General features: G+C 40.2%; 1 protein-coding gene across 1 annotated transcript in view; it reads left to right on the top strand.

Moving 5' to 3' along the window:
- Positions 1-4,584: 4,584 nt before the first annotated feature.
- LOC137503155 (hemolymph lipopolysaccharide-binding protein-like) overlaps positions 4,585-26,850 on the top strand; it is a 64,801-nt gene continuing 42,535 nt past the window's right edge. The window contains exon 1 of the mRNA XM_068230630.1: positions 4,585-4,677. Coding sequence (XP_068086731.1) covers positions 4,585-4,677 — 93 coding nt within the window. The remainder of the gene's footprint in view (positions 4,678-26,850) is intronic.

Here is a 26,850-nt window from a genome sequence, read left to right as displayed (position 1 = left end):
AGGAATAATCTGAAGGAGTTTGATCATCAATCCTTGTCTCCGCACAGTATCGTATACCGGTGTTAAATCTATGAAGGCTATTGAAGACTTTTTTGATGTTGCTGGAAATTAGCCTCAATGAATGTTGTCAGAGAAAGGACCTGATCTGTAAAGCTACGCTGAGGACAATAACAACATTATTCAGCAGGTAAGTTTTCAAAAACTATATGGCTAATTCGGTTGTTGATCGACCTTTCAGAAGCTTGTATGTCATACAATGCAAAGTAATCATTGAGATATGTCGCTTGGATTGTGTGGTTCACAATAATTCTTGTGCTTTATATTGACGGGTTTGAGAATGTATAAAAAGCCAGCCATTTTATTTACTCTTTTCTACGGTTGGGAAGGAATTCGGGATGTATACCATCAAAATCTGGCGAACTTCTTGCTCTCATATTTCTAAGGTACATTCTTACTTTTTCTGTAGTGAAAGAGGTGGGAATTTCTGAATTCGAGGAGCTTCTTAACCTTGACTGTATGTTGTTTGTTTTGTGGGGCTCTTGAAATATAAGTTATATTGAGTGCGGCAGTTTCAAGTGTCTGCAGGCTTTCTACTTGACGATTCACTTAACACGCCTCGCACTATCTGGGCTATGCAATAGATCATCAGTTTTTCATCACTTTTAATTAAACAAAAATTATCTCACATTCCTTTGTCCACTCAGGAATATATTTCCGGTGATAGCCTCTTGGGACATATGTTTCCGGTGTACTTATCACAGTTCCAACAAAGGGTTTATAATTAAACCTTGTCAGTAGAATCCATTCCACACATGTATCTAAGTTTTCTGTAAATAGTGTCCAGTTGGATGTGTTTCAGTTCCATTTAAGATGTCGAAATGACCGTATTATTGTGATACTATGGCCCATTCCAAGCAGCGCATCGGAATAAACATAGGTCTTTAGCATGAAAGACAAGACTGAGGTTGTGCTGTTCTATCTAATCAACAAAAGCTATTCCATTTTCATCATTATGACGATATTTACGCATTTCATGATGACTGTTGAAGTCTCCCACATATATCGTAGGATGGCTGTATGTTATCCGCGGAGTTTTGTTTTTTAGATATTGACCTCAGTAACTTCACTTACCTTAGAAACAATCTCATGAATACTGTTATCTGTTTCAGTCAACACAATGTATACGTTGTGTATATTACATAGGCTACGTTGCAATACCATATAACTTGTCATATATAGTACCAGGTATGTAGCCACATGAACAGGGTTGGTTTTCATCTTCTGTACGTGTTTCTTGTATCGATTTCGTTACTGCACAGGATCTTGTCCAATATTTAGGTCTGCTAAAGTTTTCTATATTCAATCGATAAATCTTCACACAGTGACCTAATTTTCTGGAGAGCAGGTCCCCAGGAGGACCATTTACTGACCCACTTTCCATTTTGTATGGTATGCCAGGAGATCCAAGGGATCATCTTACACCCAAAACATCAGAAACATGTGTACAAAAGAAGTTCATAAACTAACAAATACAGAGACCAGGAGTGGATATTAACAACTGCTAACTATGATCTTGAGCTGACTTACTTAGAAACAGAAGGTCCCTCAGTTCTGAACTGAGGGGTCTAAAAACAAGAACGGCAATCTCCACTTTCGAATGTTTTGAGATATAAGCCAAAACTGTTCCAGGTACAGTGTATGCTAATTTTCATCAAATAATATGCACCGGTATCCGGAAATATATTCTAAGGCTCAAGGGATAATTAGAGACTAATGTACTGCTCAGTGATACAAAATATAGCATTTAAAATCTGGAGATTGCCGCGTATGCTGGTAAAAGATTGAGATTGCCATGATTGCAGTGGTAAGTAAAACACATAAATGGTTTACCGTTATGCATTGTTTAAACAAAATATTTTAAACACTTTCAAAATTGAAATATATCGTCACACACTATTTAGTCATTTAGTTCTTCAATTTGGCCTCAAGTGTCTCGTTAATTCTTAAATTTTTAAGCAAATTTCAGACACACGTAGCATTTAAATCTGAGTCCCCACGCCTTCAGTTCTTCAATCCTGTCGCACAATGGCTCTTCCTTCCGTTCATCCCTTACAGACAGATCACTGTCCGTTGACGTTGTACCAGTCTTCTCCGTAACGTTTAATCAGTAAATTACGGATGTCATTCTCCTTTTTTTCTTAACACGATTCCCTTCTAGAATTACCTATGTCCAATTCATAGTCAGGTTGTCCTCCCTTAACGGCATTGATACCCGTTCTAGTTCTACTTAAGCTGAATCTCTTGAATTTGGAAATTTGATAATGCCATGATGCAAATATTCCTGAACAACAATTTTCCAATTATATCCAGAACAATTTTTTTTCTAGTTTTACGACAGTAGTACGCTCATCATCTCATCAATAATGTCTAGGTAGTCACCAGAAGTTACAATCACGTCATTTATGTGGATATCTTATTGAATATTTCCTAAAATGTTAACGGGCAGAATGAAGCTATGTCCCACTAGAGTAAAAATTACTTCCATCATCTTCAAGTTCTGTGGATTTTGTGTTGGGTCCAAACGTAATATTATTAACAGAACTAATAATATCATACACGTGCCTTGCTATAGTTATGTACATTTGGAGAATATAATGCCAAATAGAAAGAACCTCAAACACTTCGCCACATCTTTTCCTCGTCTTTGGTATCCTCCTTGCATTCGTTGGTGATACTAGAGACACTGGTAATTCCATTCTTGAATGCTCTTGTATTCACATTAACATGTTACAATTGTAGCACAATAAAGGAAGGAATCAAATTAAAAAAACATACAATACCGTCAAAACGTGTTCTCCCGCTCTCTGCAATAGACTGTGTCACGTGATACCGGTGCTGTTCAGCGACTGTCTGTGATGGAGAGTGCAGTCTTTGCAGTGTAACATTGACTGGAAAGTGCCGTGTTTGCTGTTAATCCACAATTTCCTGCTATTCGTAAAACAGGGAGAAAGTCAAGTATGCTACGTAAAGTTTGAGGACATGGAAGATAACGCTTTCAAATATGATTATCCACTGTCAGCTAAATTTCCCAGAAGAGTGGAGATTGCAGGGTTTGCTATTAGACCCCTCAATTCTGAAGCAACATTAGGGATCAGTACAGATCTTTCACAAAGCCAAGACGATGATTTTAGGTCTGTGTGTTGAATGTCAGGGTAGACGGGTTCTGTATGATCATCAACGGTGTATACCAAAGCGCAGAACCCACCCGAAATATCTATCACATTTTTCTGATCGTTCACAAATTTCAAGCAACGCCCTTGCGAATTCATCTGCCCTGTGATCTCTCCTAAGTTAGACTCACTTATTAGATGTCAATGAATGCCGCCATAATTAAGAATATTTCAGGACTTCAATGCTCCCCTTATCAGCCAATGTGCGTTCGTCCAAATCAAGAGGCCGGCATTCATTCAACACTTGGGTGATGTTCGGGTGATGTTCTTTCGTTTAGAGATTTTGCACGAAAGATAATTAACTGCGAGTTTAGCAGCAGCACGTGAAGATGATAGTGAGGCTGGTCTTTCCGATACCTCTTGGATCATCCCTCAAGATGAAACTGTATAAAAACTCCTTTGGTCTGCTGTCAAACATTTGCTCATGACTTATCTACCACAAATACTACACATTTTCTAAGAATATATCACGCCACGTAGACTTGGGTACTTGTCGAGAGTGCCTCCTCCCATCGTAGGAGTTGTATCCCCGAGCAAGACAAAGGCTCAGTTGAAAATTCTTTGTACTTGCACATTAGTGATTTCTTCCGTGAAAGATACTCTTTCAAACTGTTGCGTTCCGTCTTTTCAGGTTTTTCGACAGAACTGCTGCGTCAATCGCCTAGAAAAACCGTAAAATTATGGCTAAAATCTCTCCCACAAAATGAGTTTATCCCGAAACAGCACCAAGTTGCAAACTTTTATGGCAATGACTGTAATCTCCTAACGGACAGAATGATTTGTTGGGTCCAACTCACCACTTACAGTTTTCGGGTCATCAAAGCAGATTGGCCCTCGTACATGTTGACAGTGTATTTCGAGTAGAAGCATTTTAAGTTGCTTGAATGCACGGTGCAAATCCTGACAATCTCTCAGTCATATTATACACCAGGATGTTTCGGGAAGGGAGTTCCTTGCTTCCTTCTAATAACCGTATTATTTCTTCATAAATAGTGCGTGCGTCGTCAATATAGTTCAAAGGAGGACGTGAATGTTGTATTTGCAACATCGTCTCTAGTAAAGTAGATGCGTTGTCCATATTCCAAGTGACTGATGCATTATCCGAGGAAATGGTTCGCGAACTGAAAAAAAAAAAATCTCCCAAAAGCTTCCGGGCTGCTGTCTGTTTGAAACTTACGAAATTCATCTCATCTGCCTTCTGCGGCAAACGTAGTCTGGTAACTTCCTTTGTTCATATACCCACAGACGTATTGGGACCCAGCACGTGGGGGTATAACCTCTTCCCCTGCTACGACAGCACAGTAGGTTCGTGGTTAATCTGCTGTAACCTGATGTCGTCTACCTCTCCTGGATTATGGCTCTTGCAACTGTCAATGGCTTCAATGCAGAAAAGCCGTACAAGATGACTACACTAAGTGTTCTCGTCGTAAAATTTTCAAGTCTGGTGGTGAGTTTTACCACTTTCCACGAGCTGGCGGGCAATCTGTTTAGCTGTTACATTCGCATGACCCCCTCTAACTGTTGGATCACAACTCAGACGCTTAAGAAACGGCTTTCTGGCTACTCTTCCTTAGATCAGTCTCCTCCATCGCTCCTGTTATTAGATATCGCTTTTTAGAGATCTTCCCTAGCTCGGACGGCATCGGTGCTCAAAGGATCGTTGTCAAAGAGTTCACAATAGTTTCTCAATATTTCCCTACTTTCTGTATATAGTGTGCAGCTTCAGGGAATTGGGACGAGAACAATGCTTCACGATATTTACAAAGTCATCATATGATGAAGGAAAAGGTTCTATATTCAGAATGTTCTCGCCCAGTGAAATGGTACATTTCTCCCTACGAGCCTTTTTAAAATGATATTTTCTTCGGAAAGGAACTAAGATTCTAACGATTTAAAGACAAGACGTATAAAACTAAAACCAGGCCACAGAACTAGTTGCATATAGGGGATTGTGGTGGCGTTTATTAAATTCACATAGAGTCGCAGACTGAACGCTGAAAGGCATGCCAGTCTGTAATGAAGATGTCTGTGTGAAAAGGAACTGTCTGCGGTTAGATTGCAGCATATATCTCACATATAACAGGACGATGAGGGATTGCTTGCCCCACTGATTTCGGTGATAACTGAGATATATGCATGCTTACGCAGATACTGAGATACTCTATGTTAATATCTGGATTATATCCATGCCTCCATCTCGCAATGCTGAATCATGCTGGAAGTTTGTTATCATGCAGTAAAATTAGATCACACGAACCTGCCAATTCTACCCCTGCCCCTCCGCTTTTGCCGGTACCTGGGTAGCCCCATGTTATATTATGACTGTTGAAATCACCAACCACAAAATTCACATATTGACGCTGCAAGGCTCCACAAATCTAAATACAGTACCTTGTGGCTTATTAATTGGGCTCTACTGTGAGAGTTTCAATGTCATCACGGGAGAGGATCTGGACGTTGGATAGCACTGAGGGTGTTCAATCACTAAACGCATGCTTTGACTTTTGGACGGCTAAGATTCTAGTCTCGGTGAGTTTCCTGAATGCATGTTATTAGCGTGTTGAGAAAATTTTGTGTTCTTTCAGATTCTTAGCATTAAGTGAATAATAGAAATAAAATAATCAAAATACAAAAAATATTATGTCAACTTGCGTAAAATAAACCGAAAAATCCATCCATCCATCCATCCATCCATCCATCCATCCATCCATCCATCCATCCATCCATCCATCCATCCATCCATTCATACATACATACATCCAGAGGACGACGATGAGCAGAAAATGGGAGCTGATAAGAGTTAAATAAGGTCTGTGTATTCCAGTAACTTCTACAACGTAGTCCGGTATATTTTGCTATGTGTAGAGCTGATTTGATCTTGTATTATTTTGGTGGAAGTTTATCACAATTTCAACTATAAATTCTTGTGCTGAGAAGACACGTGGCGAAATTTTCTATGTTTGCGTGTGTTACAAGTGTCACTCTGTTATAACAGAAATGTTGTCATATTTTTTCTCAGGATGGGACGTTGAATTTAGTGCATTTCTCATCGAATTTGTTCCGACGTAATGAGGAATATAATTGCAATAGAGCAGTGAAATTTAGAGAAATTTTAAGTACGTAAATTTGCGAGATTTCATGTCCACATACATAGAATAAGTTGTGTATGCAAATTACAAAGTTTTGCTCAACTTGTAATTTGTAAATCTCAATAAATAATGATTAATTATTTATTTATTTGGCGCATCGCTACATCACTAAAAAGATTTAATCTTTACAATAATTATCTCGTACTAAAAAGAATAATAATTGATTCCATCACGTTAGTAAAGTGAAGACAGCGGAAATTTCGATTTTAATCTATCTCAACAGTATAACTAAGGTATTTAGCATTAGAGGTTGCGTCAAGACATTATCCGGCAAGCTAGTTAATGATAAAATTAATATCAAATATTTATCCTTCGAAGATGTTCTAATTATTCTATCAAACAATAGGCAAGAATGAATTCAATACCTGGAAAAACTTCATGCAGTTGCATCTAAAACGAATCCAAATCTTATATAAGAAAACCTGATACAAGGAAGTATCTACTCGATACTTAAACAAACAAAATCTGGTAACTCATCTTGGCAAAATTTCTGAGTTAAATGATTTCAAATACATGGGGAAACCATCCGACCATCTGCATTAAATCATAAAGCAAACAGAAGGAGATTTCTATATTACAAGCAGGCCATAGAATTACATGGAAAAGGTACAACAAAAAATCAATATCCCGGAATGCTATATTAAAGCACTATAACACCGTAATTAAGTCCGAAGCATTAAACACGTCAGAAACCTTGATCATTGGAAAAAAATCGCTATCTAAAATTATCAAAAAATCAAGAAAGAGATGTCCTCAGGGAAATCTTTGGCCCAGTATGCATAGAAGGAGTGTGGATGAATAGGAGGTCTCCGGAGTTATATCAACATAATGAGAAAATATGAGATACAATTGGAAAAAGGCGATTGAAATTTGATGGCCATATTCAAAGAATGGATGACGAAAGACTCACTAAATATATATTTAATTATGCCTCCTCACTAAGTCAGGAATAATTGGATAATCGAAATCGAAAAAGACCTTTAAGAATTCAGCATGTCAGAATAAATTATATGAGACACGCCTAGCTTTAGAACGTAGGTGAACAAACGTCACTTTGCTAAAAACCCAAGATCAGAACACCATTGCATGGACTGAAGAACGGATGAAAAACACAGCGAGGGAAGAAGAGAACCTGGGAAGAGAGCACACTCCACTGAAAAATAAGTAAAATCGCGCTCCCTAGTTGGGCACACCAGTTTGAAATACTATTAATATTACGTAATGGAATTAGTAATAGTTATTTTCCGTGTGGTATGCTTTGTTTTGTGAAAGGTCAGTCGCCTATAAATTTGTCAGGAGGTAATAGCACGGGGTTCGGTCTAATGTGTTTTTCGGTCGATGTTGAAGTCAGTGTCATATGCGTCTGGAGTATTGTATTTCCATTGGAAGTGAGAAACTTCATAACTCTTCATAACTGTCGGTGCTAGATATGTTCTATTTGTCCGTGTAGTTATGAAACCATACGACTCTGTGAGACATGTTCCTAGTAGATATCCGAGAGGTAACAATGTAGATAATGCCGAGGTTACTTTGTAAAAGGCCCGACGGAAAATCGTCAAGACAGAATGGTTTGAAATTTGGTAAGAGTAGTGTGAATAGGACAGTTCGGCCGCCACCTCCACCTCTGGCTCTCGGGAGAGGCCTCCACCTCCCGTGGGAAATTTGAATTTTGGCGGGAAATTTGAATTTTGGCGCGAGATTTGAATTTGTAAAGAAAGCCACGTGCTTTTTGACAGCTGTCATCGACAACAACGCATCGCTAAACTCACTGCTGCCATCTTGACGGGCCTAAACCTCAGTGGTACCAACTTAACCTTACTAGCGCGAGATTTGAATTTGTAAACAAATCCACGTGCTTCTTGACAGACAACAACGCATCGCAAACCTCAGTCCAGCCATCTTGACGGACCTAAACCTTAGTGGTACCAACTTAACCTCACTAGCGCGAGATTTGAATCGGTAAACAAATCCACGTGCTTTTTTGACAGCTGTCATCCGCCGCCTTTAATCAAGAGAGCGCCGTGCTGCACTCTATGTGGTGGAGGATAATTTGAAAAATGCTTCTTGACAGCAGCCATATTTAATCAAGAGAGCATCTTTAGCTAGATACCTTTGAAATGTGGTGGCGGCAAATTGAAAAATTCCACGTGCTCTTGTTTAGTAAACAAACTCACGCGCTTTTTGTCAGCTGTCATCCGCCATCTTACATCGCAAACCTCAGTGCTACACTCTTTAGGTACATACCTTTGAAATATGGTGGCGGATAATTTAAAAAGAAAAATTCTACAGCAGCCATCTCTCGACGCTAATTGCACAAGATGGTGGCTATACATGACTCCTTAAAGGTGCTTATGCAAGATGGCGGTTATACAAGGCTCCTTATGAGACGCCCTAGGGATGCTTCCGCAAGATGGCGGTTCCTCTTATGAGGCGGCTTAAGGGTCATTGCACAAGATGGCTAGAGACGCCCTAAGGATGCTTGCGCAAGATGGCTGCTGCTCTTATGAAGAAAGCTAGCTTAGAGGCTAACGTGTCATGCTAGTTCGATTCATAAAATTTAGGGCTTCAATGCAAAATGTTAAATATCTCGAAAACGGTGCATCGTAGAGCAAATCGGACAAAAACATTTCTGCCCAATACCTCGGTTCCCAGTATGAGGAACATGATAGCATAAGGAAAACATAGTCTAATGATGAGATCAACGGTCCGGCTCCTACTTAGGCCCTTTGGCATTCGCTCTGTTTTAGCTTGTATTGAAGCAAGTCTTCGTAACATGATCAGGTCTAGCTATGGTAGAGAGTTTAACGTGCTGTGCAGGTTCGATTTATTAAATTTGAGGCTTAAATGCAAAATGTTAAATATCTCGAAAACGGTGCAACGTAGAGCAAAACGGACAAAATTTTTCTACCTAATACCTAGGTTTGCAGTATCAGTCTAATGATGAGATCGACGGTTCGATGCCTACTTAGGCCCTTTGGCATTGGCAGCTATCTAATTCTACAAGATGGCGGCTATACATAGCTTCTTATGAGACAGCTTAAGAGCGCTTGCACAAGATGGCTGCTGCTGTTATGAGACTCCCTAGGGGTGCTTGCGTAAGGTAGCAGTGACAAGACGGTGACTATACACAGCTCCTTATGATACGGCCTAGAGGTGCCCACACGCGATGGTGGCTGCTCTGATGAAGAAAGCTAGCTTTGCATCGTGCAGGTATCTTTACAGCACTAAACCTCATACCTTTGAAATGTGGTGGCGGGTAATTTGAAAAATTCTACGTGCTTTTTCTTAACAGCAGCTATCTTTAAACAATAGCGGCTATACATAAGCTGTTAAGGCCTCCTCTTATGTCAAGGCATAGCTCTATCGAACAAGTTTCAACCTGCGTCCGGATAGCTAGAGTAAAACCGTGCTGCAGTGATGACGTCATTATGCATGTTTAGACTTGGAAATCACAAAAGAAACATAACAAGACTAGAATCGAACACTGCACTCTATGCCGTTAACTTTATCATGTGATAGGAACATTGATTGAAATGTGCAGAACACTAAATAAGTGATCAAGACTAAAATAGAACACTGTACTCGATACAACATGTGTTTAGAACATGTCAGGGGATACCTTTGTTCTAAGAAGATTAGATTACCGCACTTTCCTTGTAGGGCTAATAGGCTAAAGGGCTAATGTGCAAAAGGGCTAATGGGCTAAAGGGCTAATGGGCTAGAGGTCTAGAGTGCCCCTCCTCTCTTTATCCGGGCTTGAGACCGGCTCTACAACTAGAGGCGGATTTAACACCGTAAGGAAGGGAGAATGTTGGGAAATAATCTATACGAATATAGCTACTCGATCGACTATATACTACAGATGGATGACATAGGTGAGGGTAAGCGCTTACTTAATAATACCTACACGACGTAATTCATGCACTATTTCAAAAATATCCTCTTTGTACTGTGTTTATCCAGCATCATGATAGGCTCTTAGCAGTTGTAAACGTTTTACGACTACGTTGGGGTCTTTACAGTATCTTATATCTACATAGGGTAACAGAGGCTTGTTGTGAACTTTGAGTCTATATGCAGATAGTTGATGTGTAGGGACTTGTTTTGATGTAATACGTTCTTCAGCAGTAGCGTTTCTAGGTATAAACTTAACTTGTTTCAATAGCGATGAAGCGTTGAAATTTCCTTCTACTTTACCTTGCATCTCTTCTTGAGATGTTTGCACTGCGACAGAACGTGTAGTAGGCTTAGGAAGTGAAGTAAAATCATCAAGCTGTAATGGCAATGAAACATTAAGATTTTCTTCTACTTTCCCTTTACTACTGTTTTGATCAACATCATTTTCCTATAACATGCATAAGGTGGCAGCCGTCAAGATGGCAGCAGGGAGGTTAGCAAAGCTCTATTGTCCTTTAAAGTGAGGTTAGTGTCCGTCAAGACGACAGCTGTCAAAATAGCACGTGACTTTCTTTACTAAAGAAGAACACGTGGCCTGACGTCACGGTCACGTGGTATGCAGCGTCAGCATGCAAATTTCAATGTCTACACCTACGTAATTAACACTCTGCTATGTTCACAAGATTTTCTACATATAACTATTCTTTATACTTTAAGTTCGTTTACATAAGTTATGTTAAGATAGCAGTAGGTACAAGCGATGGTCACACGCTCTAGTAGAAGATGCATGCATTATCAAACCTTGCTATTCTTACCGCTGCCATGTTCACAAGATTTTTAAACATCGCTATTCTTTGTACTTTAAGTTCATACACATAGGCTATGCTAAGATAGCAGCACAAACACATGCGAACTTTGTACACTCTAGTGGAATAAGTTTAGTACTGCGTGCATCATAGATACATGATGTGTACACGCATTTAAACATGGCTATACTTAATGCTGCTGCTATGTTTACAAGATTTTTATACATTGCTATTCTTTATGCATCAAGTTCGTGCACACACAAGCGATAGTCATACGCTCTTGCAGAAGAAGTTTGGTACGACAGTCGATGCATACATTATCGATAGGTGATGTGTACACGCTTTGGAACATAGCTCTTCTTTGTGCTTTATGTTCGTACACATGGGTTAGGGATACACAAAAGCGATTGCTGCATGCTCTAGCGGAAGAAGCATAGTACGGTAGTCGATGCATGTAAAATCGATAGGTTATGCTAAGATAACAGCACACTTACACGATTTTAGCACAATCTAGTGGAAAAGTTTAGTATGATAGTCGTTTCATGCAAAAGCATTAGGTAATGTGTACACGCTTTGAAACATGGCTATTCTTTGTACTTTAAGTTCATGCGTATTAGTTATGCTGAGATAGCAGCACAATCTAGCTGAAGAAGTATAGTACGAGAGTCACTGATCTCTATACATGGATCGCTGATGGCAGGTCTCCGCTGCAGGAGAAAGTACGCCAAGTTGAACGCGCGGTTCGCCATGTTGGCGTACCCAACCTCGAGCTCTCCTTATGGGGAAGCAATGATAATATAGTCAATTTTAAGTCCCAATTAATGGCGCATTGGAATAATTAAAAATATAGAGACATGTTCACGCAAAGCATAAGGACATTGGGATCACTGACACGTCATTCCGAGGTCAGTAAATCTCCGGGATAGCAATAAAAATGAGTGTATAATAACGGCCGGCAAATATTAACTTAGGTGCTGAATACATGCAATTAGCGATCGGTAACACAATACGAGTGAAAACCAGTTTCTGGAAACATTGCTGTAAATTGTATACATGTATGCCACGAAATTATGGATTCTTAAAATGATGTACCTATAAACGTAGCTCAATATACAGGCGTAGATTCGACATATCGTAATCGGTGCTTGATAATGAATTTCTGTTTCCTGTTTCCAAGAAATAACGCGCATATTATCAAATTAAAGTATCATTGAAGCAAATGTACACATTTATAAAACCAGCAAATATTCAAAACTAGTCAATATATCACATTACCTGCAGCTTAATGTACTATTACAGACCTCTTTAATTAAATTCAGCTAGCAAAGCGATATTGATAGTCATCATCAGAAATATGTAACACCAGTTAAGAGTCCCAAATACCACGAATAGTATAATGGAATAGCCCCAAACACCCACCACACTTTCCCTTCTCCCGCCACTCCAGTGTCTGAAACCCATAATTATTACTGATGTAAATAAAGTCTAGAATTCCTCCAGACTTCATTTTCTAAGATTGTTATAAGGTCACGTCAATTATTTCATCGAAACCGTCAGTTTAATTATGAGAAAAAAATATAAGTAAATCTTTACTTGCAGTTAGGCCCTAATGTTCAGCAAAATTGAAAACAGTTGGCTGTACATCACTTCTAAGGTGTACAGTTTGTCCATTTCTATCAAAACAGTCTTCCTCTAAGTGATCCGAGCAGAGAACAGCTGTTTTAGAAGGCTCCCAATTCTCCCGCCTGATACTCCTAATCAATGATCTTAGATGTTCGGGTCTCGAGAAAGGAAACCTACAAAAATTAATTGCCATTTTGCTCCCGGAATATGCGAAATAAGATACAATAAACCTAAAACTCAAAACACTACCCTAGGAAGATTCTTATGTACAGTATAAAACTCTCCGAGCCGGGCTGAGTTGCTCAGACGGTTAAGGCACTGGCCTTCTAACCCCAACTTGGCAGGTTCGATCCTGGCTCAGTCCGGTGGTATTTGAAGGTGCTCAAATACGACAGCCCCGTGTCGGTAGATTTACTGGCACGTAAAAGAACTCCTGCGGGACTAAATTCCGGCACCTCGGCGTCTCCGAAGACCTTAAAAAGTAGTTAGTGGGACGTAAAGCAAATAACATTATTATTAAAACTCCCCGATGAAATGATTTATCCTTCTGCTGATCGGTTCTGTTTGTACATCATAAGCTGAATACTGCGGTATGTTAATACCCCGTAGAATGTTTCTACATTCATATTTCAGATAAACACATACATATTTAAATTTAATCTTGTAATTCACAAGCATACTACAAGGCAACGAACCTAAATTCGTAAAATACACTACTATTTACTTTGCAATAACACAGCACAGAACACTCGTGAAACTACAATCAAGCGGCCTGGCGTCACTGAACTAAGCATAAACAAAGCAAGCGCGCTCCTCGTGGTCTATTGCACCATGCGCTCGCTGCCATCTTACGACGCCAGTCATCTTCTATTCGGCTTACTGCTACCCAAGCTACCAGCCATCCAGCTATAGAGATCAGTGACGAGAGTCGATGCATGCATCATTGATAGTTGATATGTACACGCTTTGAAACATGGATATTCTTTGCACTTTAAGTTCATTCGCATAGGTTATGCTAAGATAGCAGCACAATCTAGCGGAAGAAGTTTAGTACGAGAGTCGATGCATGCAAAATCGATAGGTAATGTGTACACGCTTTGAAACATGGCTATTCTTTGTACCTTATGGCCATGCGTATAGGTTATGCTAAGATAGCAGCACAATCTAGCAGAAGAAATTTAGTACGAGATTCGATGCATGCAAAATCGATTGGTAATGTGTAGACGCTTTGAAACATGGCTATTCATTGTAATTTAATTTTATGGGTATTAGTTATGCTAAGATAGCACCACAATCTAGCGGAAGAAGTTTAGTACGAGAGTCGATGCATGTAAAATCGATAGGTGATGTGTACACGCTTTGAAACATGGCAATTCATACTGCTGCTTTGTTCCCAAGATTTCTAAACATAGCTAATCCTAATGCTGCTCTTAACGACGTAGAGCTAAGGATTGATTGCGTGACCGTGTCGTCACAGCCACGTGCTCTTGTTTAGTAAACAAAGCCACGTGCTTTTTTGATAGCTGTCGTCTTGACCGACCCTAACCTCACTTTAAAGGACAATAGAGCGTTGCTAACCTCACCGCTGCCATCTTGACGGCGGTAAACCACAAGGCTGCCACCTTATGCATGTTATAGTGCGGAATCTAAAATCCAACAGCAGAACATTGCTAACCTCACTCTTGCCATCTTGATGGCTTAAACCTTACAGTTGCTACCTTGGTTATACGCTTTTGTGTTAGTTTACTGTTAATCGCTAAGCTGTTCGCATCATCGAAGTACAGAGTAACAAGTGTTAAGTCGATTTAAAGAAGTATCTGTTAGCAGAAGGTAAAAGTCCGTCATGGAAAAACCTATTTCTAGGTATATTTGCGAAGAGTGTGGAAAAGCATTTTCCCGAAGCTATCACAAGAGACGTCATGAGATATCATGTAGGACAATTTTTCAATTCAAACATTATAGAAGAGAGTACAAGAACTCATACAACGCTCAACGTCATGAAGCCGCGTGTAATGTAGTTTCATCGGGAACAAAATACAAAGAGCTCAACCATATTCAAGCGAACACTGATTTATGTTTAAAAAGTACACCTCTGCGAGAGATTTTTAGTTCTCCCTTGTTGTATAGGTCTGTTACAAGTTCTGTTACTAATCACAAACTTCAAGGTAAAGAGAGGCAAGATCATGATTATGATAATAAGGATAATGATGTTGATCAAAACTGTAGTAATGGGAAAGTAGAAGAAGAAGAAAATCTTAATGTTTCAATGCCATTACAGCTTGATGATTTTACTTCATTTCCTATGCCTACTACACGTTCTGTCGCAGTGCAAACATCTCAAGAAGAGATGCAAGGTAAAGAAGAATGAAATTTCAACGCTTCATCGCTAACGAAACAAGTTAAGTTTGTACCTAGAAACGCTACTGCTGAAGCACGTATTACATCAAAACAAGTCCCTACACATCAACTATCTGCACATAGACTCAAAGTTCACAAAAAGCCTCTGTTACCCTATGTAGATATAAGATACAGTAAAGTCCTCAACGTACTCGTAAAACGTTTACAACTGCTAAGAGCATATCATGATGCTGGTTACACACAGTACAAGGAGGATATTTTTGAAATAGAGCATGAATTACGTCGTGTAGGTATTATTAAGTAAGCGCTTGCCCTCACCTAAGTCATCCATCTGTAGTATATAGTCGATCGAGTAGCTATATTCGTATAGATTATTTCCCAACATTCTCCCTTCCATTGGGTGTTAACTCCGCCTCTAGTTGTTGAGCCGGTCTTAAGCCCGGATAAAGAGAGGGGAGGCACCATAGCCCTTTAGCCCATTAGCCCTTTAACCCTTTTGCCCATTAGCCCTTTAGCCCTTTTGCCCATTAGCCCTTTAGCCTATTAGCCCTACAAGGAATGTGCCGTAATCTAATCTTCTTAGAACAAAGGTATCCCCTGACATGTTCTAAACACATGTTGTATCGAGTACAGTGTTCTATTTTAGTCTTCATCACTTATTTAGTGTTCTAAATACTTCAGTCAATGTTCCGATCACATGATAAAGTTAACGGCATAGAGTGCAGTGTTCGATTCTAGTCTTGTTATGTTTCTTTTGTGATTTGCAAGTCTAAACATGCATAATGTCGTCATTACTACAGCACGTGCTAACTCTAGCTATGCCGATGCAGGTTTAAACTTGTTCGATAGAACTATGTCTTGACATAAGAGGAGGCCTTAACAGCTTATGTATAGCCGCTATTGTTTAAGATAGCTGCTGTTAAGAAAAATCACGTAGAATTTTTCAATTTACCCGCCACCACATTTCAAAGGTATGAGGTTTAGTGCTGTAAAGATACCTGCACGATGCAAAGCTAGCTTTCTTCATCAGAGCAGCCACCATCGTGTGTGAGCACTTCTAGGCCGTATCATAAGGAGCTGTGTATAGTCACCGTCTTGTCACTGCTACCTTGCGCAAGCACCCCTAGGGAGTCTCATAACAGCAGCAGCCATCTTGTGCAAGCGCTCTTAAGCTGTCTCATAAGAAGCTATGTATAGCCGCCATCTTGTAGAATTAGATAGCTGCCAATGCCAAAGGGCCTAAGTAAGAATCGAACCGTCGATCTCATCATGAGACTATGTTTTTCTTGTTCCTGATACTGCAAACCTAGATATTAGGTAGAAAAATTTTGTCCGTTTTGCTCTACGATGCACCGTCTTCGAGATATTTAACATTTTATATTTAAGCCCCAAATTTAATGAATCGAACCAGCATGACACGTTAGCCTCTAAGCTAGCTTTCTTCATAAGAGCAGCAGCCATCTTGCGCAAGCACCCTTAAGGTGTCCAATAAGGAGTCGTGTATAGCCGCCATCTTGCGTCCGCCATCTTGCGCAAGCATCCTTAGGACGTCTCTAGCCATCTTGTGCAAGGACCCTTAAGCCGCCTCATAAGAGCAACCGCCATCTTGCGGAATCATCTCTAGGGCGTCTCATAAGGAGCCTTGTATAACCGCTATCTTGCGCAAGCATCCCAAGGGAGTCTCATAAGCACCTATGTATAGCGGCCATCTTGCATAAGCACCTTTAAGGGGTCATGTATAGCCACCATCTTGTGCAATTAGCGTCGAGAGATGGCTGCTGTAGAATTTCTCTTTTTAAATTATCCGCCATCATATTTCAAAGATATGTACCTAAAGAGTGTAGCACTGAGGTTTGCGATGTAATATAGGGGATGACAGCTGACAAAAGCGCGTGAGTTTGTTTACTAAACAAGAGCACGTGGAATTTTTCAATTTGCCGCCACCACATTTCAAAGGTATCTAGCTAAAGATGGCAGCACGGTGCTCTCTTTATTAAAGATGGCGGATGACAGGTAACAGAACTTTTCAAATTGCCCGCTACTACATGTCATAAAAAGGGCAGCACGGTGCTCTGTAGATTAAAGATGGCGGATGACAGCTGACGAAATTGCGCGTATGATAGCAGCACAGTGCTCTATTGATTAAATATGGCGGATGACAGCTTTCAAAAAAGCACGTAGCTTTGTTTCCAAACAAGAGAAGATAGAATTGTTCAAATTGCCGCCACCACATTTCAAAGGTATCTAGCTCAAAAGTGCAGCTCTGAGGTTTGTGATGCAAGATGGCGGATGAAAGCTGTCAGAAAAAAGCACGTGAGTTTGTTTGCAAACAAGAGCACGTGGAATTTGCCACCGCCACAAAGAGGGCAGCACCGTGCTTAAAGATGGCTGCTGTCACGTGGAATTGCCTGCCACCACATTTCAAAGGTACCTAGCTAAAGAGGGCAGCACGGTGCTCAAAGATGGCTGCTGTCAGAAAAAGCATATTTCAAATTATCCGCCACCACATTTCAGCTAAAGAGGGCAACACTGTGCTCTATAGATTAAAGATGGGGGATGGCAGCTGTCAAATAAGCATGTGGCATTGTTTCCAAACAAGAGCAGGTGGAATTTTTCAAATTGCCACCACCACATTTGAACTAGAGAGTGCAGCACGGTGCTCTCTTGATTAAACATGGCGGATGGTAGCTGTCAGAAAAGCACGTGGCTTTGTTTCCAAACAAGAGCATGTGAAATTTTTCAAATTGCCGCCACCACATAGAGTGCAGCCCTGAGCTCTCTTGATTAAAGATAGCTGCTGTCACGTGGAATTGCCTGTCACCAGAGTGCAGCACGGTGCTCTGTCGATTAAAAATGGCTGCTATCATAAAGCATTTTTCAAATTATCCGCCACCACATTTCAAAGGTAATTAGCTGAAGAGGGCAGCACTGTGCTCTGTTGATAAAGGATGGCGGATGTCAGCTCTCAAAAAGCACGTGGATTTGTTTAACGATTCAAATCTCGCTCTAGTTAGGTTAAGTTAGTACCACTAAGGTTTAGGCCCGTCAAGGTGGTAACGCTGAAGTTGGCGATGCGTTGTCGTCGATGATAGCTGTCAAAAAGCACGTGGTTGTCAAAAAAATCACGTGGCTTTGTTTACCGATTCAAATCTCGCGCTAGTAGGTTAAGCGGGTACTACTGAGGTTTAGGCCCGTCAAGATGGCAGTACTGAGGTTAGCGATGCGTTGTTGTCTGTCAAAAAGCACGTGGCTGTCAAAAAACACGTGGGTTTGTTTACTAATTCAAATTTCGCGCTAGTTAGGTTAAGTTGGTACCACTGAGGTTTAGGCCCGTTAAGATGGCAGCAGTGAGGTTAGCGATGCGTTGTTGTCGATGACAGCTGTCAAAACGCACGTGGCTTTGTTTACAAACTCAAATCTCGCGCCAAAATTCAAATTTTTCGCCAAAATTCAAATTTCCCGCGGGAGGTGGTGGCCTCTCCCGAGAGCCGGAGGTGGAGGTGGCCGCAGAACCATCCAATTTTATTACTTGTTAATTTTCCGTCAGGTTGCCTCCAGTAGCTCTGTATAAAGAAATTACGAGAAATGTTTGTAGTCGTCCTATGATGGACCATCCAGAAGATTGTCTGTTATATCCTATCTGGTTTATGGTTCAAGATTCAAGTTGCAGTTGTATTTCTGTTCCGTTTTCACGATCTCTTTTCTATACGTTTCTGTTCTTTTCTTGGTTTCTGTAATTTTTTTTTTGCTAGGGGCTTTACGTCGCACCGACACAGATAGGTCTTATGGCGACAATGGGATGGGAAAGGCCTAGGAGTTGGAAGGAAGCGGCCGTGGCCTTAATTAAGTTACAGCCCCAGCATTTGCCTGGTGTGAAAATGGGAAACCACGGAAAACCATCTTCGGGGCTGCCGATAGTGGGATTCGAACCTACTACTTCCCAGATGTAAGCTCACAGCGGCCAACTCGCCCGGTATATTTTATACGACGGGTATGGGCGAGTACGTTCTTTTCCTTACAACATGCTACGATCTTACAGCCTCATACGGTCCAAGTCCGCTTTCCACACTATTCCTGTATGTAGTTGTCATTTAGAACCTTAAGTTTTTTAAGTATCCTAATCCGCATCTTTTATGTTATTTACGATTTTATTTTTAAAGTATGTAGCCAACCTTATCCTTGCTTCCTGAGTGTTTTGATAACTTGCGTGATACCGTTAATACCGTATTGCTGGTATCGGGATAATGGTGATAATTATCTTTTACTATTATTATTACTTCGACGTTCACATTTTATGCCGCGAAAAATTTACACAGGCTACCTTTGAAATAAATTTTCACCGAGAAAACAAAATAAAATTACGATTTCTTGATGTATAGAAAACAGAGATTGCCGTCCAATAGTTCTATTCATCCAGAATAAAAACAACGTTTTCTTGCAGCTCATGTACCATGTCAAAAAAATACGGGTTACAACAATGACGATTGGATGTACTAAACGCACAATCACTAAACATACAAACAATCTCTTACATAATTTGTTAAAAGTATTACAGTGAAAAACAAAGTGTTATTAAGAGGTTTTAATATTTCTGGTGGGTATTACACAGTGGTGAGTGAGTGCCAACCATCAGAGCTGAACGTCCAGGGATCTTAACCAGTTGGCGGCTTGACTATATAACTTTAAATTTCTGGTTGGTTAAAAGTTACGTAAGTGATTAGATGGGGTGCTGAGATCACCCCAAGATTGTGCTGGGATATCTCGGACTAAACTTTTACAGCAAATTTCTTACTTATTTTGCATACCATTCACATCGTTTTTACCCGTTTTCATAACCTTACAACAATAAATTAATTAACAAATAAATTAAAACCTCTGGAAGGTATACTTATGTTTTTAGCTGCTTGTTTCTACACGTTGCTATTTTAAGCATTTTGCGTTGGTTCATTTCTTAAGAAACTTCGGTTTTGTGTTTTACTAACCTAAACATAAAACAACACAATTTTAAAGATAATCGGTTTTACCAAGAGAAATTTGGAAAAAGAAGGAGACTGAAAATCTTTAATTCAAATTGGTATTTTCTGTATTTAGTACCAAAGTTAATATAAAAGTCATTCGCTAATGTAAGGATTGTATTGTATTTTCATTACTGAAATGTTAAGAGCCATCAGCGTCATCAGAGGAAGGATCATAGCAATCCGTGCGGCACACGCTCTCCGTATGATTCACGCACATGTAGCAGAAGTGTATGGGTTCCTTGTCTGACTTCCAGGGACAAACAGTGCTCCTTTTTCTACGGTTATCATCTTCGCGAGCTGGTGGTACTACGCTTGTGTCAGCCACTTTGTTTGCCTTCAGCCGAATTAACTCAAGAACTGAGGATGACAGTCTTCTCTTCACAACTTGAGGTTTTAGAAGTTCTTGGCCTAACTGACGAAGGAAATATCACCTTTCAGTGGTAGAATCAGGATAATTAGCCATGAAAGTCACTTGCGCATTGATGCACGATAGGTCTTTCATCCGGAAAAATACAGCCGATGGCCATCTCTTCGTTATACTTTTTGTAGTGTAAGTAGCTGACATCTTGTCCGCCGTTTCTACTCCACCCTTTGTGATGTTGTAAAAATGGTTAATACTAGCTTCTTCTTGTTTCCGGTAGAGGGGTGAATGTCTGATGAATATTCTTGCGAACGTACGATAAGCATATGATATCGTCACAGTGTGCAAATTTAGTGCTGTAAATATCTCTCTCCTTGATATCAGTCAGTGCCTTTGGCAATTGAGGTTTATTTTTGCATGGTGACCACAAGCGTTAGCTTGTTCTTTAGTAGTTCTTCTGCTAGCGGTATGCTGGCAAGCCAGTTATCACCCGTGATATTCCTGCCTGTACCATAGGTATGCTATGGAAGTCTGAGGACGACATCTTTCTCTGAATTAGAGACTCTGAAATGACCATCGGGTTGTTTTCAGCAATACATTTCCGTGAATGGTGTATACCAAGTTCTCGCATCACAGAGTGTTTGAATCTTAATGCCATATTCGGGTGGTTTAATCGGTAGGCTTTGCCGGAAAGGACATTTCTCCTTAAACAGTACAACTGTTCATCAATACCCGTGTGTTCTGTAAGGCAGTAAAATTTTTGACAGTTCTCACTAAACACTGTAAACAGTTCTTTGATTGAAGCTTATTTATTCAGTTCTCTACGCTATGCACGATCATTAACATCGTCAAACGTTACACATCTCAAAAGAAATAGAAATCTTGTCAGCGACATGGTAGTGTTGAATATTCCTACTCCTAGGCCATCTGTAGAAATAAATCCTTCAAATTTAACTTTTCTGCTCAGTAGGACCCAGCTATGATCAGTAGTCCCAAGAATGATCCAATTTCCATTTCATTTATTTTGGGACAACACTCTGGTTTGTTATGTAACTACCCGTAAATTTTTCAATATATAGGTATATTTGTACATTGAGTGATTGCTCTGATTATAACATCGTTCATGAGAACACTGAAACAATCGTGTGGTGTTTTAGCAACTTTAGCTTGCAATCAAGTGCCTGGTAAATGCGTTATGATATTCTGTGACCTGGTGCGTACGTTATCGTTCATTCTAATATTTCGTAACCACTTAATTTTTCTGCCGCTTTCCAACCATAACTTCCGTCACTCCTGTTGCAACCGGGTTTGAAGGAGGAAGAGTAAACATAACTGGAGATGAAGCTCATTCATTCTATTGCTCACTTTTAGCCAAATGCTCACTAAGTTCACAATCACCTGTCTTCTGAAAATCAGAATCGCTACATGAATCTTCAAGCATTCTCCTTTTCGGAAGACATGGCAACGCAAACAAAGCTTCCACAGTGAACTGGCTGTACAATCTAAAACGACTTTGCCAACAGAGATATTACACAAGTTGGTAGGTGGCGTGTGGATAGTTTGTTTGTTATGGCCAGGTGCTGAGCCCGCCACCAGCATAGCCAACATAACAAATAGTAATGCTGCACCCCACATAACAGGTGGCACCACAGTCAAAATATGGTCCAGAACCTGCACTCGCTTCATTGATGACCAATCTATCGTGGTTGGTTGAAACCAGGGTGAATCTAGTTGGTCAGAATTGATCAGGGTTCTTCGCGACAAGCTTGATTCGTGCTAAACAGGGACTCAAGCAGCCTCTCACCTCGCTTCATGACGGAATTCAATCCCCATTGGCAGTGTTGCGCACAGTCTTGGTGTGTAGAGAGACATAGATTTCACAACATTTCTGTTTGCCTTCGAAGACGAGGAGGATGGATGGTGCAAGGTGCTGTCCACTCTGTCTTGTGTGTGCTCTACTGAGCCATACAGTACTGCACAACCTCACGAGGGCAAGAGCTGTTGTTCTCAGAACCGTTGCATTTGCTCCACAACGTGTACCACTAAATGTTTCTCTCTGCTGTTCTGTACAGATCTGTTCAGGTATTGTACTTCATGTAATGAGCTCCGAATTCTACTTGGAGCACGTAGTTGGCGTCTAGTGCAATCAAATCTAACAGTACTAAGTGACGTGCTAACATCGACCAGTGCAGATCAATCAATCAATCAATCAATCAATCAATCAATCAATCAATCAATCAATCAATCAATCAATCAATCAATCAATCAATCAATCAATCAATCAATCAATCATCAATCAATCAATCAATCAATCAATCAATCAATCAATCAATCAATCAACCAATCAATCAATCAAACAATCAATCAATCACTCAATCAACCAATCAATCAATCAATCAATCAATCAATCAATCAGTCAATCAAACAATCAATCAATCAATCAGTCAATCAATAAATAAATCAATCAATCAACCTACACAGGTGGCAGAATCCCTGTCAATTGTTTTCCCAGCTTTTTCTTAAACATTTTCCCAGAACTTGGAAAATGTATCGAACATTTCCCTTGATAATTTATTCCAGTCCCTCAGTCCTCGTCATATAAATTAACATTTGTCCTCTTGAATTCCAACTTCATCTTCATATCATGATCCTTCCTACATTTAAAAGCTCCACTCAAGCTGATTAGTCTACTTGTGTCATTCCACAACAACTCTCCACTGACAGCTCGGAACATACCACGTAGTCGAGCATCTCGTCTCCTTACTCCCAAGTCTTCCCAGCATTTGTGTAACACTACTCCGTTGTCGGAAATGCTTTCCTTTGATTTTCACCGTTCTGGTATCAAGTAGTCGTGACGAGTGTCTCGTAGACTGGCGGTCTTACCAGAGACTTAAACGCCATCTCTTTTACATCCTTACTACAACCCCTAAGTACTCTCATAACCAGGTGCAGAGATCTGTAGGTTTTGTAACAACCTTTTTTCTTATGTTTTACTCAATGAAGATCATTCCTTACATTTACATCTAGGTACTTAATAGCGTTCCCCAAGAGGTGCTATCGCCCCATCAGCACGATAATTGAAACTGAGAGCACTTTTGAAACTAACAACTGGACTTCTCATTCCGTCCATCTCCCTCTGCAGTCGCTCTCAACCTGCAACTCATTTACTGCTCTAAACAGTAAAACATTATCCGTAAGTAGCCGTATCTGTGATTCCATTTCTTTACTCTGATCGTTTATACAAACAATAAAACGTAAAAGTCCAATAATACTGCATTACGGCACCCCACACTCAATCATTACGGGATGAGATAACACCTGACCTCTCTAATTATCTGAGTACTATTTACAAAAACGTAGCCATTCTTTCAACCATATATTTATCAAGTCCAATAGTCCATATTTTCGTTAGTTATCTCCCGTAATCTGCTCTATTATAATCCTTGGATAGGTCAATAGCGATACAGACCATTTGACCTCCCCAATCTAAAATATCTCCTGTATCTTGCTGGAATCCTACGAGTTTACCTTCACACGAATAACCTTTCCTCAACCCGAACTGTCTTCTGTCAAACTAGTTAGTAATTACACAAAAGTGCCTAATAAAATGAGAAACAATATTTACAAACAACACACATAAAGCGGACTACGCTGTAATTATCCGCTGAACTGGGGGAAAATAAAAGAAATAGTTATTCATGCCCAATCCTCCGACATATGATAACTGCGATACGGGAAATGGGAAGTTGGAAATGTTATTCGACGACTTCTGTGGGAAGATGGGGCTAGAACAACAAGCTCAGAACATTTACGGTCCATTACCATATTTCTCCATTTAAGGAAATTCTCTCGACACACAGGAGAGTCTGTAGCTGAACAACTGGGAAGCAGTAAATATACGGTAGTAATAACTTCTAAATAGACACAACACAAATACAGTATCAGTCACACATGTGTGAAACTGAACCCGAATACAAAGTAAACGTGTCGAGTATCGCCATCTACATGCTGTCATTGTACTAAAAACTCGCTTCTGTACCCGGCGTTGCCCGGATATTTTTTGTATGCTTACCTTTAAGATTTGTATTACCAGATAGTTATGTGTGAAGTGAATTTTTACAGAATTCCTTTTTTGAAATGTTGACTGATATTTTACGAGCACACCCATCACAGCTTCGCCCGTGGTAATAATGCGCCGAACTCGTAATGATATATATTAATTAATAATGATGTGTGTGAGTACATTGATGAAATAGTTTTGTGATTTGTGGTAATATATATACAAACTCACAAAATTCGCACTCTTTCTTTTCTATATTAATATAGATAGGCAGATTGGTAAACCAAACTGGTGTCGTGTATCTAAGTGGACATTATCAGTGGTATTTCCTCAGGGACATAAATGTTGGCACATTTGACCGTCGCAGTGAAATAATTTTATAACCGGATCACTAGTACCCTCCATATGAGAGCAAACACAAAATATTCGCGCTCTCTCTTTATAGTATTATGTCCAATCACTTTCTACCAATGTTCCAACTTAATTTTGTAATGTACGAATTAATCATTGAATCTCTTTCGTGTAATCCCCCACTCGGCCTATTTCCTGAGTCTCGATTTTTCATCTCTACCCCCCAAACTCAGCCCCCCTGTCTCAGTAACTCCCCCCAGCCACTATTCCGCTCATATTTCAAATTAATTTTTAATTTATAAATTTTGCTCTTTCCTCCATTTCATATCCCCACTCTGCCGTCTTTTCTAAGTTTCCATTTTCAACAGCCCCCTCAGGCACCCTGTCACGCTAACCCCCCTACCGTTTCTGCATTCTGCTCAAGTTCCAAGCTTATGTTTCAATGTACCAATTAAATTCCTTCATTTCATACCACCACTCCGCAGTCTTTCCTAGCTTTAGATATTTAACCCTGCCCCGTAACCGTTGGGGGTCGATTTCCAAAATACGTGTTCCTAGGAAATCTGTAATCGGAAAGAGAAAATGCTTTCCAAATTTAAAGTCTTTAGCTTCCATGATTGCGGAGTATTCCTGTTTAATGTAGCAGTGAAGTGACATTTTCCTGCCACAAGCCTTAATATGGAATGGAATGAGGGTTGTAGTGATATTGCCGTTGCGTAGACGGAACGTGGCATAAGCGAGGACATACCAGGCTAAACGGTGTAGTTACCTGTACGAGTGGAGACACAGGGAGGATTTTAGATGTGCATATTCTAACAAAATATTGCCAATCATGTGAAAACCTGAAAAGTGACAAAGAGAACATGAGGTTAATAATGACTGTGCAATAAATTATATGGGAGTGAGTAGTGGAATGGAAACAGAAGGTGTTGTATACATATTTGAACGCTGTCTTGAAAAGAATTGTGTTAGGTGATAGCAAGGCCTATGAGAGAGTTTTGGAAAGTAAACCATATGGAGACACAGAAATATCAAAACCGGAATGTATCGGCCGCGTCCAGAAACGCATGGGCACACGCCTCAGAAAACTGAGGAAAAGCAATAAAGGTAAGCGTCTCGAGGACAACAAACCTCTAACAAGACAAGGTAGGCTCTCTCAGAAAGAAACTGACAGGTTTATGAGCACGCTATAAGAAGCAATAAAGACAGCTCGGAAAGGATGACGCAGCAGTTTGGGCAACTTTTTTCCATATTCTTTCTACCGGCAGTGAACCAGTACATTATCTTTGTCCAAAAGGTGAAAAATCACGCTGCAAATATAACAGGGCTCAAATTACTGGCGAAGAGTACAGTCATCACCACATTCCTAAACCTGTAGCAGACAGTATTAGGTCTATGGGAATTGTGGACTACCTCTTCAGCATTCTTTCTGCTGCGTCAGCACATAAGGTCATTGGTCACATGACGTCATGACCACGTGACCATGACGTGGATTTTGACAGCTGTCAAAGATTAGAGCTCTTGGGGACAAGTGAACATAGCTAACCACAATGCTCTTATCTTGACTGGGCCTAACCTCACTGTTGCCTCCTTAAGCATGTAGAGGCGCGGAATTTAAAATCCACGTGCTCTTTTACAGCTGTCATCTTGACAGGTCCTATCCATGTGCACTTGTTGAAGAAGTGAACGCATATAACCTCACTGCTGACATCTTGATAGGGCCTAACCTCATTGCTGCAACCTTAAACACGCAGGGGGTCGCGGAATTTAAAATTCACATGCTTTTTGACAGCTGTCAAGATGACGAGTCCTTTGAGCGCGTGGGCGCGGATTTTGACCAACTGAACAAGGATAACCTCAATGCTGCCATCTTAACAGCGAAAACCTCACTGTTTCCAGCTTAACCACGTACGGGGGTCGCGTAATTTTTAATCCACATGCTTTTTGACGGCTTTTAGGTCCTTTGAGCACGTGGACGCGGAATTTAAGCAAATGAA

The sequence above is a fragment of the Anabrus simplex genome, chromosome X, assembly GCF_040414725.1.
Source record: "Anabrus simplex isolate iqAnaSimp1 chromosome X, ASM4041472v1, whole genome shotgun sequence".
Lineage (NCBI taxonomy): Eukaryota > Metazoa > Arthropoda > Insecta > Orthoptera > Tettigoniidae > Anabrus > Anabrus simplex.
This window is presented reverse-complemented; position numbering and strand designations above follow the sequence as displayed.